The following is a 13,720-nucleotide window of genomic DNA, read 5'->3' as shown; positions in this document are numbered from 1 at the left end:
AGATCCAAAGATTAAAAGGAAGTAACTGAAGAGAACCAATGGAAATCAAACAAAACTACCTCGACATTTTGATCCCTGAAGTTGAAACCGTGCCAGACATGAAATCACCACAATATCCTCAAAAAGATGCGATAAAAAAACCCATTAATGACTCGCATACGTATCTGCTGAGGGAACGCAATACAAATGACACGATTAAAACATTCCATCCATCACTTCGCTGTGAAATCAGACTGAAAAGAGACACAAATATCTAAAGATAAAATCATTTCATGTTTTGTTTTGTTTTTTTATCTGATGACGTTTTATTAACAGTGATTTAAACTTGAGAGCCAGCAGGGGGCGCCACCGTCGCCCCGTTAAAGCCACACCAGTGGGAGGAAAGCCCGGCTTCCGATTGGCTGCGGCGAGAGGTAGACTCCAGCAAACAGACCAGGGTGGTTGCCTAGCAACAGACGAGCTGATGCTGCTGCTGTGTGTGGCTGATCATTAACATGCTGATTATTTCTCTCTCTCCTTTCAACCGCTACGATGAGACAGATCGTCATGGCGACCGATCGCCACCGATCACGGGACGCAACGACGCTCAACTCAGAGGAAAGCGACGGAAGCAAAAGAGAAAATGTTTTTCGCGCTACGTGTGAGAATAAAACCACAACATCTGAGTCTAAAGTGTCTCCAAAGCCACAAAATCACCACTATTGATCCGCAAAACACAACAAACGGTACAAAACAACGGCGGGGAGGCAGCAAACACCACACAACAAACACAAAGCGACAACGCAACCACAAAATTGAAATAGAAATCTTCCCAAAGCCACCCTAGAAGGAGACTGGCCGTGACCACAAGAAGAAACTCAAAATGAATGATGGGAGCAAAAGATTGAAAGAATCAAATAAGACAAGCTGAGGAAACCGTGACAAAGAAGAAACACCGAACAACAAAACAAAACGTGACAACAGGAGATGATCTGACCTGAGCCCACAGTTCAAAATATCACAACAGAGAAATACGGAATCCGCTACGAGACAACAAAGTCCAAACGAGAAACACAACATGAATATAAAGAGACAAAAACAAGTAGGCAGAGTCACAAAAGTAGGTAAACAATAACAAAATGACACAAAAAAACCCTGAAAAAGTAACTTCAGAGATACAACATGAGAATAAAATGACACAAAGCTTCTTCAAAGATGCAAAATATCTACACACACACACACACACACACACACACACACACACACACACACACACACACACACACACACACACACACACAGAACTTGTAGTCATCTTTAAAGCAGAAGTTCAAAAGGTGAACATGCAGCTGATCTGAAAGTGTGTGTGTGTGTGTGTGTGTGTGTGTGTGTGTGTGTGTGTGTGTGTGTGTGTTTGCGTGCGCGTGCGTGCGTGCATGTGCGTGTGCGTGTGTGTATAAAAGTAAAGCTGGGTGGTGGCTGACTATTCTGGGCGACTCAGTACTTTGTGTGTCTTCACTGTGCGTGTGTGTGTGTGTGTGTTTAAGTCCTCTGCGGTGATGGAAACATGACTGTGTGTGTCAAGGCGTGTTTTTATCAACAAGCTCCGACACGCTCCATTCTACACAAACACACAAACACACACAGGATACACAAACTTTCACTTCTTCTAGCCATCTAGTGTCAGCGAGCTCTCAGACTTTGTCAGTACAGTAAAGCAAAAATAAAATCAATATAAAGGCATCAAAGTATTTCCAACATTATTAAAAAAGAAGTTCATAAAGAATAAAGATTAATTGAAGCGAAAACACGTCTGAATATAAGCCTAAGTTATCTGCAGAGAAACAAACAGTTGCCTATGTGTACGCTGACTATGACAGGGGTCTGAGAAGACAACCCTGAGGGACTCTTCACATGTCCATCCGTGTTTAAACACTGTGCTTTCATTCGTTGAATTTTCTCTGGGCATGTGATACTGTGTAAAACTTCAAATCTTGACTTTTTAAACATCACCTGAATTATTGGCATGTTTTTATTTGGACTCGGGAATCCATGTATGGTAAAACATTTTTGGACATTTTATTTAATAGAAAATAAAACAACTGTAAGTGAATTTACTGTATGAAAACAGGTGCTGCTTTATATTTTGATTTACTTCATTTATTATTATTTATATCTTAGTTTTTGGAAACAGATAACCCTAATTTCTCCCTGGGGTTAATAAAGTATTTCTATTGTATTCTATTTAGTTGAATTGAACTACAAATGAAAAATAGGATCAAATTAAATGTTCAGCAGTTGAACTCGAGGCTGAAACGTCATCAAATATACCAAACGATATTTTGATTGTGACGTAGTAAAAGTCAAACCGGATGCAAATGTAAGCTGATTTCAAAGTGAAAGCACAATGTTTTGAGCTTGACATTCAATAATTATTGATTCCTCAAGTTTAGATCTGAGTAATATTTTGCATTTATAGTATAATTCTTTTGATATGTTACTTTTCTTAAAAAATAAAAAAAAACTCCCAAAGTGCCCCTAATAACGTCGGAGTAAGGTAAGGTTTAGATTTCTGTGACGTTTAGCTCGTCTGGCCCTATTTCCGGTATACGTTTTGCTTTGAAGAAACTTCCCGGATGTGGCCTGCAGTCCCAGCCTCGAGCTTGATGTCCACGGCAGGAGGGAGCGGCTCTGGTCGAGCGACGTTCACACAGACAGGGAGAGAGAGAGAGAGAGAGAGAGCGAGTGAGCAGCAGTGAGCGGACGGGTGGATGACTGTGAGTACCGCTTCCTTCCTCTCTTTTCTCTCTTTTTTCGCCCTATTTTGCCCCATTTTCTCCTCTTTTTCTTCCTCCGTCGCGGAGCCGCGGGCTCCCCCGTGTCGTCTCGGGGCAGACAGGGGACAGGGAGGGCAGGCAGGCCGGTGCCGAGCCGAGCTGGGCGGGTTTGCGGAAGCGGACAGAGGGACGGACGGAGCCGCGAACAGACGGACGGCGGCTCCGTTACCGGTAATGTGTCGGTGTGGAGACACCAGCCGGCAGCCGCGAGGGCCCACGCCGGCTACCTCTGTGTCCGCCACCGCTCGGTTCGCTTTCCGGCTCGTTGTTTGTATCCGGTGCTCCGGGGTAGGCAGCGGGGCCTGCTGGTGGAGCTACCCGGGGAGGGAGCGCTGTGAGGTGGCCACAGAGCGGCGGACGTCCCGCTGGTATCTTCGGAGGAAACCAAAAAATAAAATAATAACGAAGTAACTTATAAGAGCAGACTTGTGTGGAAGCTGGCTGCTTCTGTCTCCTGACTGCCACAGACAGGCCGGTACATCTGTCTGCCAGCTTCAAACCGCCTGTCGACAGGCCCCACCTAGTTCTGCTCCAGTCCGGGACCGAGACTCGATCCCCGGCTCTGCCCCGACACAGCTCCGCCTCTCCTCTCACATGGAGCTGCCTGCAGGAGGCTGCTGCAGGAAGTAGAAGTGCACTCAAAAGACCTTAAAACACCGAGAAAAATTAAAAAAAACTAATTCTCCTCGTGCAGGAGGAAACGTGAGAACCAGCAGTGATGACCCCTGAGGTCCCATCAGAAGTTCAGATCTGAGTCCTTCATGCAGGGAAAGTTTCAGCCCCGTCAGCACTTTGTTTCATATATAAACAGAGCAGGAGATGCAGGCCTTGCACTCTGCACAAGTCCAAGCCCTTAAAAGTAGAAATTATCTGCAGGTTGTTGTGACTCAAGAAGCGCTGCTGCATGTTGTGCACCGTTCATTACTTTTAATTGCAGGCGCTATCAAGTCACAAAAAAGTGTCAAAGTTCCACCTTTAGAATCTTTAAATCTGACGTGAGACCCATGGGTCAAAACCTGCCTGCAACAGGCTGCGATCCGGCCAAACCACCAAGCAAATTGTCAAAATTTCAAAGAAAACATTGATATTTTTAAAACCACATAGTCTCAAAGCCATGCGGTCAGGGTGAGTTTGTAAAAACATGCATTATTCAACAGCTTCAGGTGAAGTTTCTTGGTCATTTTGCAATAGAAGGTTTCATTAAAATTGGCTTTATGTTGAAAGTATAGTCATTTTCTGAAGTAATTGTTAGTTTTTTTTCTGCAAAAATATAGACATCACCTATACAGCAAAAAAAATAATAATTAAATTTTAATTTAAAGGTTGTCATGGCGCTATATTACCGGTCCAGCCCACTAAAGAGGAAATTGTACTGTATGTGGCGCCTGAAATAAAGAGTTTGACACTACTGATCAGTAAATCACTGCTCATTGTTATAAACAGAGTTGAATCATGAAAATTTAAGTCAAGTGCTTTAAGGCACATATATTATTGTACTTCTACAGTACTCATAGAGGAGTATGTGGCATCTACGCAGTCCCTTGGAAGTTGTACGGAATTTGTACGTGTCGTGAAGTAGTTCACCGCCATAACGCTAGGGGGCGTAGAGAGATTGCCCGCGAAGTGAAACTCAGCAGCGTTTCGTTTCTGGTCATAATGAGAAATTTGGCACAAATATTAGCAGCGACGCTGCAAAGGTTAGCTTCCAGCAGACCGTCGTGGCGAGCTGCAAGCTAGCGTCCTGCACAGTGACGACTATAGTATCGGAGGTGTGCAAAGCTTTGAAACAAATTTTTTTGCCTGTGAGCCATATGTGCTGTTCAAATGCGAATCCAACAGCTTCTCCAATAACGTCTTAATTAACTCCACCAATAAATTGTTGGCGGTGCACGTCAAATGACGCAGCGGCTCTGCCCAGTTGGTTTGCGGCAACACCGTCGCCTTTGTGTATCCTCTGGAGTATAAATTACGCTGTAGCATCCTATTACATTTTTGTTTAAAAACTTCTTCCATCATCACGTCCGCCATCAAGCTACGAATGTGTTCATACAAAATGACAGTGACACCATCTGGTGGTCCAAAGTCGTATTACAGGAGTGATCGGATGAGGCTGGCTGGTTAGCTTATTCACAGCCCCCCATGGTCTGCGTACTTACCCTAACGTTGTGTGCCGCCTCGCTGCATATTTAGAAATTGCTAAGAGGTACACATCAGGTGACTATACTATTACTAGATTGATCGGACTGAGGCTTGACATGAGCACGTTCGTTTTGATAAATTTCTCTTATTAGATAAGAAGAGAACATTTTGTCCATGAGGTGGCGACAGTGAGTCAGCTAGTTAGTTTTGAGTTCCCAAGAGCTCCAATTATTGTTTAGTTTTTTAAATTCACATTTAACGTTAGAAGTAACTTTTGGATTTTTTTCTGTGCATTTTTTAAAAATGGTTTTTAACTGTTCGACTAAAACTAGCGACAGCGTTGTCGCTGACTGAGTGATGTAGATTTTCAGCCTCTTTCAGCTTCCTGTTCTGGTTTTCACAAACTTTGGAACACAGCGTTCGACGTTGTGCTCTTTCACCTCCTTTCTCCTCGTCTCTGTCGCACAAGTCGAGGCGGCAAACTCGCCCGGGCTTGTTCGGTCGATCTGACGGGAGACAGCAGCGAAGACACGGGGCCTCCACTCGGGCCTCCAGGCGCTGAATTTCACTGCTGACACCTTCACTGGCCGTCGGATAAATGAAACTCCGCATGTAAATGCCTCTCTGACGTAGTAAATCAGATCGTTACAGTATATTAATAACTTATCATGGCATTATTTTGAAATGGTCGTCGTATGCGATTAAAAATTGTCGGTACATTCAGGCGAGCAACCATTAGCTGGTAGCATGACGTTTACGTTAAATATTTACCTGTTAAAGATGGATTACATTAAGAGGGCTCATATAACAGACCTGTGTGTGTGCTTGTTGCGCCGCTGGTTGCTGTGACACCGGCAGCTACACACACACACACACACACACACACACACACACACACACACACACACACACACACACACACACACACACACACACACACACACACACACAGAAAGGCATGAGCGGTATTCTCCCACATTTATGGCTGCGTAGCAACAATAACCAGGAAATCTACAGCTGTGATATCTCGCCTGCTGTGTTGTCATGTGACTTTGCATGGCGGGTAATTATCTCCTGCTTGACGTGTGGGGACTTTTTGCACCGTCCTCTGTCTTTATCAGGTGTTTGGTTTTAATAGTTTTAGGTTAGTAAAGGCCATCTACCTGCTGGGGCTGCAGAGGCTGATCTGTGGCGGCCTCCAGTGGCCGTATAGATATAGTTATTTTAGCAGGAGTTGTGCTTTTTGCTCCTGAACCATCCCAGAGCAAAGCTTTCATTTCCAAATGTTTCTATTCAAATGTAAGCAAATGAAAGATTAGATTTGTCCCGTCACTTGTGTCTACCATGTTTATTTCTTCCATTTTTTTTTTCCTCGTGTATTTTGGTGGCGCCGCTTCCCTCCGGCGGAGATTTGTCACGTCCGTCTCAAGTCAGTGATTTGGAAGTAACGTACATGCGACCACATATATTGACTGCCTGGATCTGGTGGGCAAAAATCGGAATTTGCAACGTTCACACTGTCACAGAACAGATCAGACATGGCCCACTTGTGAGCAGAAAATCTGAATTGGGCCACATTTGCCTGCAGAGGGAACGCAGCCTGAGATAAAACTAATAACTGGTCTAAACCGTGGAATGCCTCGTTTTATCTCGTGTCCCCACAAAGATAGAAGTGGCAAAACTTGAAAACGTATGTTTTTGCATTTTTGAAAAGTTTCGTGTCTACACGGAAATGGCAGAAACACTGAAAACACTGTAGTTGGCAAGCCAGTTCTTAAGTTGGTACTGTTTGTTTTTGTAATGAAACTATGCAAACATACATCCAAAGAACAATACGTTATAAATATTAACAACGGGAGGACACGGACATTCATTTGGACAATCTATGAAGTTGGATTGTTATTATGTTGACTGTAAACTATAAATCTACCAAGTCCCAGGAGGATATGAACTGGGAGTCATGACACTCTGGAGCTCGCTATATTGTTATTGTCCATCTACTGAGCATGTGAAGAAGAAATATTGACTACAGCTGTTGTGCTCATTCGCAGTAGCAATGTTTCCAGAAAAGTTGGGTTTCATCATGTTTCCATGGAGACAAATTTGGCGCGTTTTCAAAAAGTTGCATTTTCAGTAGCTCCGAGCACAAGGCCTTAGTGATGGGGTGTTTTCAGCAGGAGGCGGGGCTTTATTTCCTGCTTCCCTGTGATTGGTTGTAAATTGAACCAGCTCTCTTTCTCTCTCTCTCCCTCTCTCTCTCTCTCTCTCTCTCTCCCCCCTCTCTCTCTCTCCCCCCCAGCAGCAGACAGACCATCAGGATGCGTGAATACAAACTGGTTGTTTTAGGATCAGGAGGCGTTGGGAAGTCGGCTCTGGTAAGTCCCGATTTCTCCGGACTTAAAATAACAGAACCTTCCCACTTTGTCAAATCATCAATAAATCTCATGAAATATTCAAGAAACAACACTGATCGGTTTCAACTCCAGAGAACACACACAGATTAACTCTACTGCTAAAAATAGTTCATCTGATGGAGGTTTGGAGGCGTTGCCGTGGAAGTGAGTTCATAGTGATGTGACTGTGTTGAGACGCGCACACACACACACACACACACACACACACACACACACACACACACACACAGTGTGTGCTGTCAGACTCACTACAATGAAGAGCCTCAGTCCACGTCGTATAATGGAGACGTGTCAGTGTGTCACATTATTTCCATCCCGATGGAGGATCTGAACAGAGCTCCATTAACACTCTGCCCCACTTTGTGTGTGTGTGTGTGTGTGTGTGTGTGTGTGTGTGTGTGTGTGTGTGTGTGTGTGTGTGTGTGTGTGTGTGTGTGTGTGTGTGTGTGTGTGTGTGTGTGTGTGTGTGTGTGTGTGTGTGTGTGTGTGTGTGTGTGTGTGTGTGTGTGTGTGTGTGTGTGTGTGTGTGTGTGTGTGTGTGTGTGTGTGTGTGTGTGTGTGTGTGTGTCTTTGTGTCTTTCTCTCTGCAGACGGTTCAGTTTGTTCAGGGAATCTTTGTGGAGAAGTACGATCCAACGATAGAAGACTCCTACAGGAAGGTAGGACGGCGACACGTCACACAGCTTCATATCACCTCTAAGGCATTAATACCATCTATCCTGATCCGCTCTGTTTGCAACATCAGTGCATCTGATTTATTGGTTGTGAACCGGGTCCGGGGCGGTCCTGTAGTCATCCTGTCAGTTTACAGTAATCCAGGGCCGTTTCTCAACATGCGTACTTGTCCGTACCTGCGCGAAACGTCATCAGTTGGAGACCCAAGTACTGATCCAATTCAGAGTACACAAGACCGGACCTGTGTGGACTTGGGAAGCCAAATAACCCATAATGCATTTGGCAAGAAATTCCAAAAGTCGGTTCTTCCAAGTACGTACTCGCGTACATGGAAGTGAGGAATGCTTAGGGTGGATTCATAGTGCAATGATCTATAAGAGCAATGCACAAAGTCACATGACTACGCATAAAGCTGATACCGTGGCCTTGCTCACAGCAGACTGATGAAGGCGGCGAAAAGAGATTAAAACACTGTGTGAGGATCCATACATTTTAGTCCTGGACAAGACTTGAAATATCCACATTTCATCACTGTGTACCTGTTCCGGGACCAATAAATCCAGAGTTCTTGTCTGAGACGACAGAAATCTGGTCCAATCCACTCGGTTTGTGGTATGCTGAACACGTCAATGCGTGACTTATAACATATCAACATGTGATATTGTTTAAGATCTTGATTTTATGTGTGTGTGTGTGTGTGTGTGTGTGTGTGTGTGTGTGTGTGTGTGTGTGTGTGTGTGTGTGTGTGTGTGTGTGTGTGCAGCAAGTGGAGGTGGATGGCGCGCAGTGCATGTTGGAGATCCTGGACACAGCAGGAACAGTAAGAGTCCTCTCAGAGTGTCCGCATGGCGACCACCACAGACCCTCAGCCCTCCTCAATCTGTGTGTGTGTGTGTGCGTTCAGGAGCAGTTCACGGCCATGAGGGACCTGTACATGAAGAACGGTCAGGGCTTCGCTCTGGTTTACTCCATCACCGCTCAGTCCACCTTCAACGACCTCCAGGACCTCAGAGAGCAGATCCTCAGAGTCAAAGACACCGAAGATGTACGACACCGAGCAACCAGCAACAAATACCCGCTCAGACTGGAAGCATAGAACCATACTCATACCTGGTTTGTGTGTGTGTGCCGCTCCTCAGGTCCCGATGATCCTGGTGGGGAATAAATGTGACCTGGAGGTGGAGCGGGTGGTGGCCAAAGAGTCGGGCATCAACCTCGCCCGTCAGTGGAACTCGTGCGCCTTCCTGGAAACTTCGGCCAAGAGCAAGATCAACGTCAACGAGGTGACGAAGCAATTAAGTTCCCCGTGCGGGACAACGTCCGCATCTGAACGTCTGAGATGAGGTTCTAAATGACAGCAGTGAGACAAAACATGACAAAATAAAACAAAACGTGACAAAATGAGACTCAACATATTCAAAATGAGATTAAAAATTACCAAACAAGATAAAAACCTACGAAATGAGACATAAAATCTAAATGAGACGAAAACCAACAAAATAATACTAAATCTTCAAAATGACCTAATGGCACAAATACAACAACAAATTTAGACACACAATTACAAAATGAGACTATAAATGTCCTAACTAACCACAAAACATGTCAGATAAGAACAGAAGAAACCGAGGATGAGACCACAAAAAGGCAAACTGAAACACAACATATTCAAAAAAGGACTAGAAATATTAAAAGTTAGACTGAAAAAATAATGAAATGAGACCAAAAATACCTAAATAAGACACAATAATGTAAAACTTGAGGAAACGGTATGATCAATGACACAAAATACAGAACGATCTTAAGCAGGCTGAAAATGATGGAAAAAATAAAAGAAATAAACAATTGAGACAAAATGATGAAATGAAAAAAGCTTATCAAAATTAAATTAAAAACAAAAGTAGGATGCAAAAAAGACTAAATATTCCAAAAATTATCAAATGAGACAAAAAGAAAGTATTAAAGATTCAAGAAATAAGACGAAAAACTGATCAAGAATAATCTTCTGTTGGCCCCGCCCCTTTATCTCCACTGGTCTCAAGGCTGCTATTTCCATGGCAACCATTGACTCACGTGTTTGTTTTGTCCTATTTTGTTTGGTTTTTTGCAGATCTTCTACGACCTCGTGCGACAGATTAACCGGAAGAGTCCGGTTCCAGGAAAAACCCGCAAAAAGTCCACCTGCCAGCTTCTCTAATGACGGGTAGCTATTTACCTCACTGACGATTCAACTGTTATTATTTGTTACTTCTGTTTTTATCAAACAAACAACAAACTATTATTATTTATTTACTGAACTACTTAACGAACTATTACTTACCGCACTACTGAAGAAACTATTATTTACTGACTATTTAACAAACGATTATTTACCAATCCACTAAACGATCGTATATTCCGAACTACTTAACAAACTGTTATCGACCAAACTACTTAACGAAGCAGAATTTACCAAACTACTGAACAAACAATTATTTATCGAAATACTTTCCGAACTATCGAACTACTTAAAAAAACTATGATTTACCTAACTCCTTACGAATAATTATTTACCAAACTACTTAAACTATTATTTTCCGACTGCTTAAACTATTATTTACCAAACTACTTTCGAATTATTACTTCCTGAACTACTTAACAAACTTGTTTATTGAGGCACTTAAACTATTATTTACCGAACTATATAACAAGCTATTATTTAGTAAACTATTTATTGGTATATCATTTCCAAACTAGCTGACGTGCTATTTATATCTGAGTGATGAAAGTTGTACATGAATTTTAATGTCCTCTGGTCTTGCTTCTCTCTTGTAGTTTTCAGCTCACCTGACCGACAACAAACCACCAGACCAACCAATCACAGGATATCTTCCAGCTGGCCACGCCCCTTTAACACCAAGTCATTATCTATATCCTCTGACCTCTGTTACCGTGAAACCAAACACCAAAAGACTGCGGCGGCGATGATGACGATGATGAGCAGTAACAGCGGGGCTGTCCACACAACTGCCCAACATTTAAACTCCGGTTCCCATCATGGTCTCTGCTGAGGCCATCTTGCTTTGGGAGAGTGGCGTCTCCTTCTTCTTGCTTTCTGATTTTAAGTGTTTCTTTCCTTTCGTTCTTTCCTTTCATTTGTTTTTCCAGCAGTCCAGAGCCGATCATGCTAAGTTAGCAGGTTAGCTACAGCGGCTATGTGCACTGTGCTGGTTGAACCTGTGGATCCAAACAGTGATGATGATGATGATTATTATTATTATTATTATGAAAAGATATAAAAGTCATTTAATGTTTTTGATTTTGTGAGGTTGTGGGTTTGGGAGGGTGGGGTCGCAGCAGGTTGTAGCGAGTCAGGTCACCACGTTGGTAGCATTGCTCTAGCTTGTGGCTAACAGTCTAAACCTGCTTTTTGGTAGTTAGCATTTTCCTTTTGGTAAACCTTTACGATTGGATGCAGTTGATGGATATTGGCATTACTCAGAAACCTGTGAAGAAACTGATGGCGACGTTATCACGTAGCAAATAAAACGCTTATATTGTGGAGTCTACGCTTGTGTTCAGACACGCCCTCCTCACCACCGGAAATGGGTATATAACTTTGCTTGTTAGCATACAATAGCATTAACAGGTTGTACCTGCTCGGCGAACTTGAAATATGCTAACATATATAGAAGAAATAGCTAACACGGCTTAGTTGTGCATTTGTTAGCTTAGCATTTGGAGCTTCCTTTAGGAGGCCAGTGAACGGCAGCTCGATGACTTCCCGGCTAGCTTTCAGTTGTATTAGCTGTGTTGATGCTAACACTGCCACTGTGCTACTTCAAAATGTTTTCATTTTTACATGGAGGATGGACAAGTAGCGGAAGTACCTGGTATGCATTAAAGTAGCATTTGGGTAGCACAGGCATGTGTTGTTGAGGTGGGCGTGGCTGTACAGTGAGCGTGGCTGTAGGAAGTGAATGTGTATAAAGAAGTGGGCGTGTCTGAAGTGCAGAGTCAAATCTTTACAAAGTTTGCCAGTAGCTTGAGTTAACTCCTTATATGTGAATGAACGTATTTCACCAGTTACTGTTGGTTAACTTGTTAGTGCAAGTTAATTTGTTAACCATGAGTTAGCGCGTTACGCTTGGTTATCTTCTTATATTTGGTCTAACTTGTTAGTCATTGGTTAACTTGTAAATGTGGCCAACTTGTTCGTCATTAGCCTTGGCGCTACCTGTTAGCATTTGCTAGGTGCCGAACAGTGGAATCGCCTTTAGTTTATGAATTAGCATGTTAGCTTTCTCCAACTCATTAGCTTTGAACTGGTTATTCATTACTTACTTGATGGCTCTTTTAGTCACCATCTAGCATTTGGCTATGCTCCGCCTTGCTAGCTTTGAGCTAACTCGTTAGCGTGCTGGAAGTTGTAAGCTGCCTGTTAGCCTATTAGCATACCAACATGGTGAGCTGACTGTCGACCTCCTGCCCGGGGCTGATTTGTTGCCTTTAGACAGCAGACTCACACTGGTCCAGTACCTTAATTCTGTGTGTGTGTGGGTGTATGTGTGTGTGTGTGTGTGTGTGTGTGTGTGTGAGAGAGAGAGAGCGAGAGAGAGAGAAAGTAAGTCAGCTGCAAAGTTGTTTCCATTGTTTCCCGCAGCCCGGCGGTGTCATTGTATTTACTGAGTGTGCCGATGAGCGGGTGTTGTTCCTGCGTTATTAACCGTGACCTGATTAATATTAACGGATCTGCGGGTGGGTGTGTGTGTGGGGGGTGGATTTGGAGGTCGCCTGCGTGGTCGAAGTTTTCGTTTACCGTCGCAGGGTTAACAGAGACCGAAAGTGATTGGGGGGAATAGAGGTCGTCCTTTTTGCCATGCATGATTTTGGTGTTAAGTGTCAGAGAACTTAAAACCTTTGTGTTCCTAAATCGAAGCCCCACCCCTTTTGGGATAAAGGGGCGGGGCTTGTTGAACAGTGGTGACGGGAAAAACCTTTCTGCCGTCTTGTCATGTTCTATTCGAGTCGCGTGTGTCGGACCTCTTTGAGTGCTGCTGTGTGCAGCGTTGTATCGTGGGACGTAGCGCAGATTAGCTCGCGCGGGTTACAGTACTCTCCCGCAGTACATCCCGGTCATGTAGCATGTGGACATTCCTGTCGGTTCTCAGTCCGACCTCCAGGAGGCGCCGCCACTCTGTCCATGCTGGAAGAATGTCTGTGTGCAGCAGCGGCTTTAATTCAAACTCACTCACTCTTTACTGCCATCTGTTGCCGGAGGGCAGAAAACACCCAAAACCAACAGCAGGGATGTGTTTTTTTTTATGGCCACTAGAGGGCAGTGACACTCTGATTCCACACTCAAAATATATGAATAATCAGTGATTTCGGACTGTTTTACAGTCTGACCAAAAACAATATGTGTTAACTTCATTCAGCCAAATATAAACATTTTATTGACTGTTTAATGTAAAAACGTTTTTGAGTTTTTATCAGTTTCGTGGTAACATTGCCCAAATTTATATTTAGTCTTTCAGTCAGGAAATGAAAACTAGCTTTCTGGGGTGTGTTTTTAGTGTGTAATTCATTGTAAATGTTCAAATGTAGCAACACTTTTCCAAAGACAAAGATTTATTTGATGACATTTCATATAAATGGTTTGAAATAAGCAAAGATTTAAAACAAACAAACAAAAAC

General features: G+C 43.4%; 1 protein-coding gene across 2 annotated transcripts; it reads left to right on the top strand.

Annotated features, from left to right (window-relative positions):
• Positions 1-2,686: 2,686 nt before the first annotated feature.
• Positions 2,687-11,352, top strand: LOC308127174 (ras-related protein Rap-1b). 2 transcript variants are annotated; one of them, XM_080492030.1, is made up of 8 exons: positions 2,687-2,756; positions 7,258-7,330; positions 7,960-8,028; positions 8,808-8,864; positions 8,949-9,089; positions 9,184-9,327; positions 10,155-10,247; positions 10,859-11,352. In XM_080492030.1, exons 2-7 carry the CDS (start codon positions 7,274-7,276, stop codon positions 10,239-10,241), a joined length of 555 nt encoding a protein of 184 aa, XP_080348156.1. In that variant the 5' UTR covers positions 2,687-2,756; positions 7,258-7,273; the 3' UTR covers positions 10,242-10,247; positions 10,859-11,352. The 2 variants fall into 2 exon arrangements, with proteins under 2 accessions (XP_080348156.1, XP_080348157.1); XM_080492031.1 differs by having other exon boundaries at positions 2,688-2,756; positions 7,255-7,330; positions 10,859-11,337.
• Positions 11,353-13,720: the final 2,368 nt, after the last annotated feature.

This window comes from Lipophrys pholis (assembly GCF_963383615.2).
Source record: "Lipophrys pholis genome assembly, chromosome: 22".
Taxonomy (NCBI): Eukaryota; Metazoa; Chordata; class Actinopteri; order Blenniiformes; family Blenniidae; genus Lipophrys; species Lipophrys pholis.
Note: the sequence above shows the minus strand (reverse complement) of the source record. Positions and strands in the feature narration are given on the sequence as shown.

Bases quoted from the DNA above. Each gene is read 5' to 3' on its own strand.
- LOC308127174 (XM_080492030.1), top strand. From the start codon at position 7,274: ATGCGTGAATACAAACTGGTTGTTTTAGGATCAGGAGGCGTTGGGAAG. The intron at 7,331-7,959 runs GTAAGTCCCGAT...TTCTCTCTGCAG, and splicing joins GCGTTGGGAAGTCGGCTCTG to ACGGTTCAGTTTGTTCAGGG. The intron at 9,090-9,183 runs GTACGACACCGA...GCCGCTCCTCAG, and splicing joins GAGTCAAAGACACCGAAGAT to GTCCCGATGATCCTGGTGGG.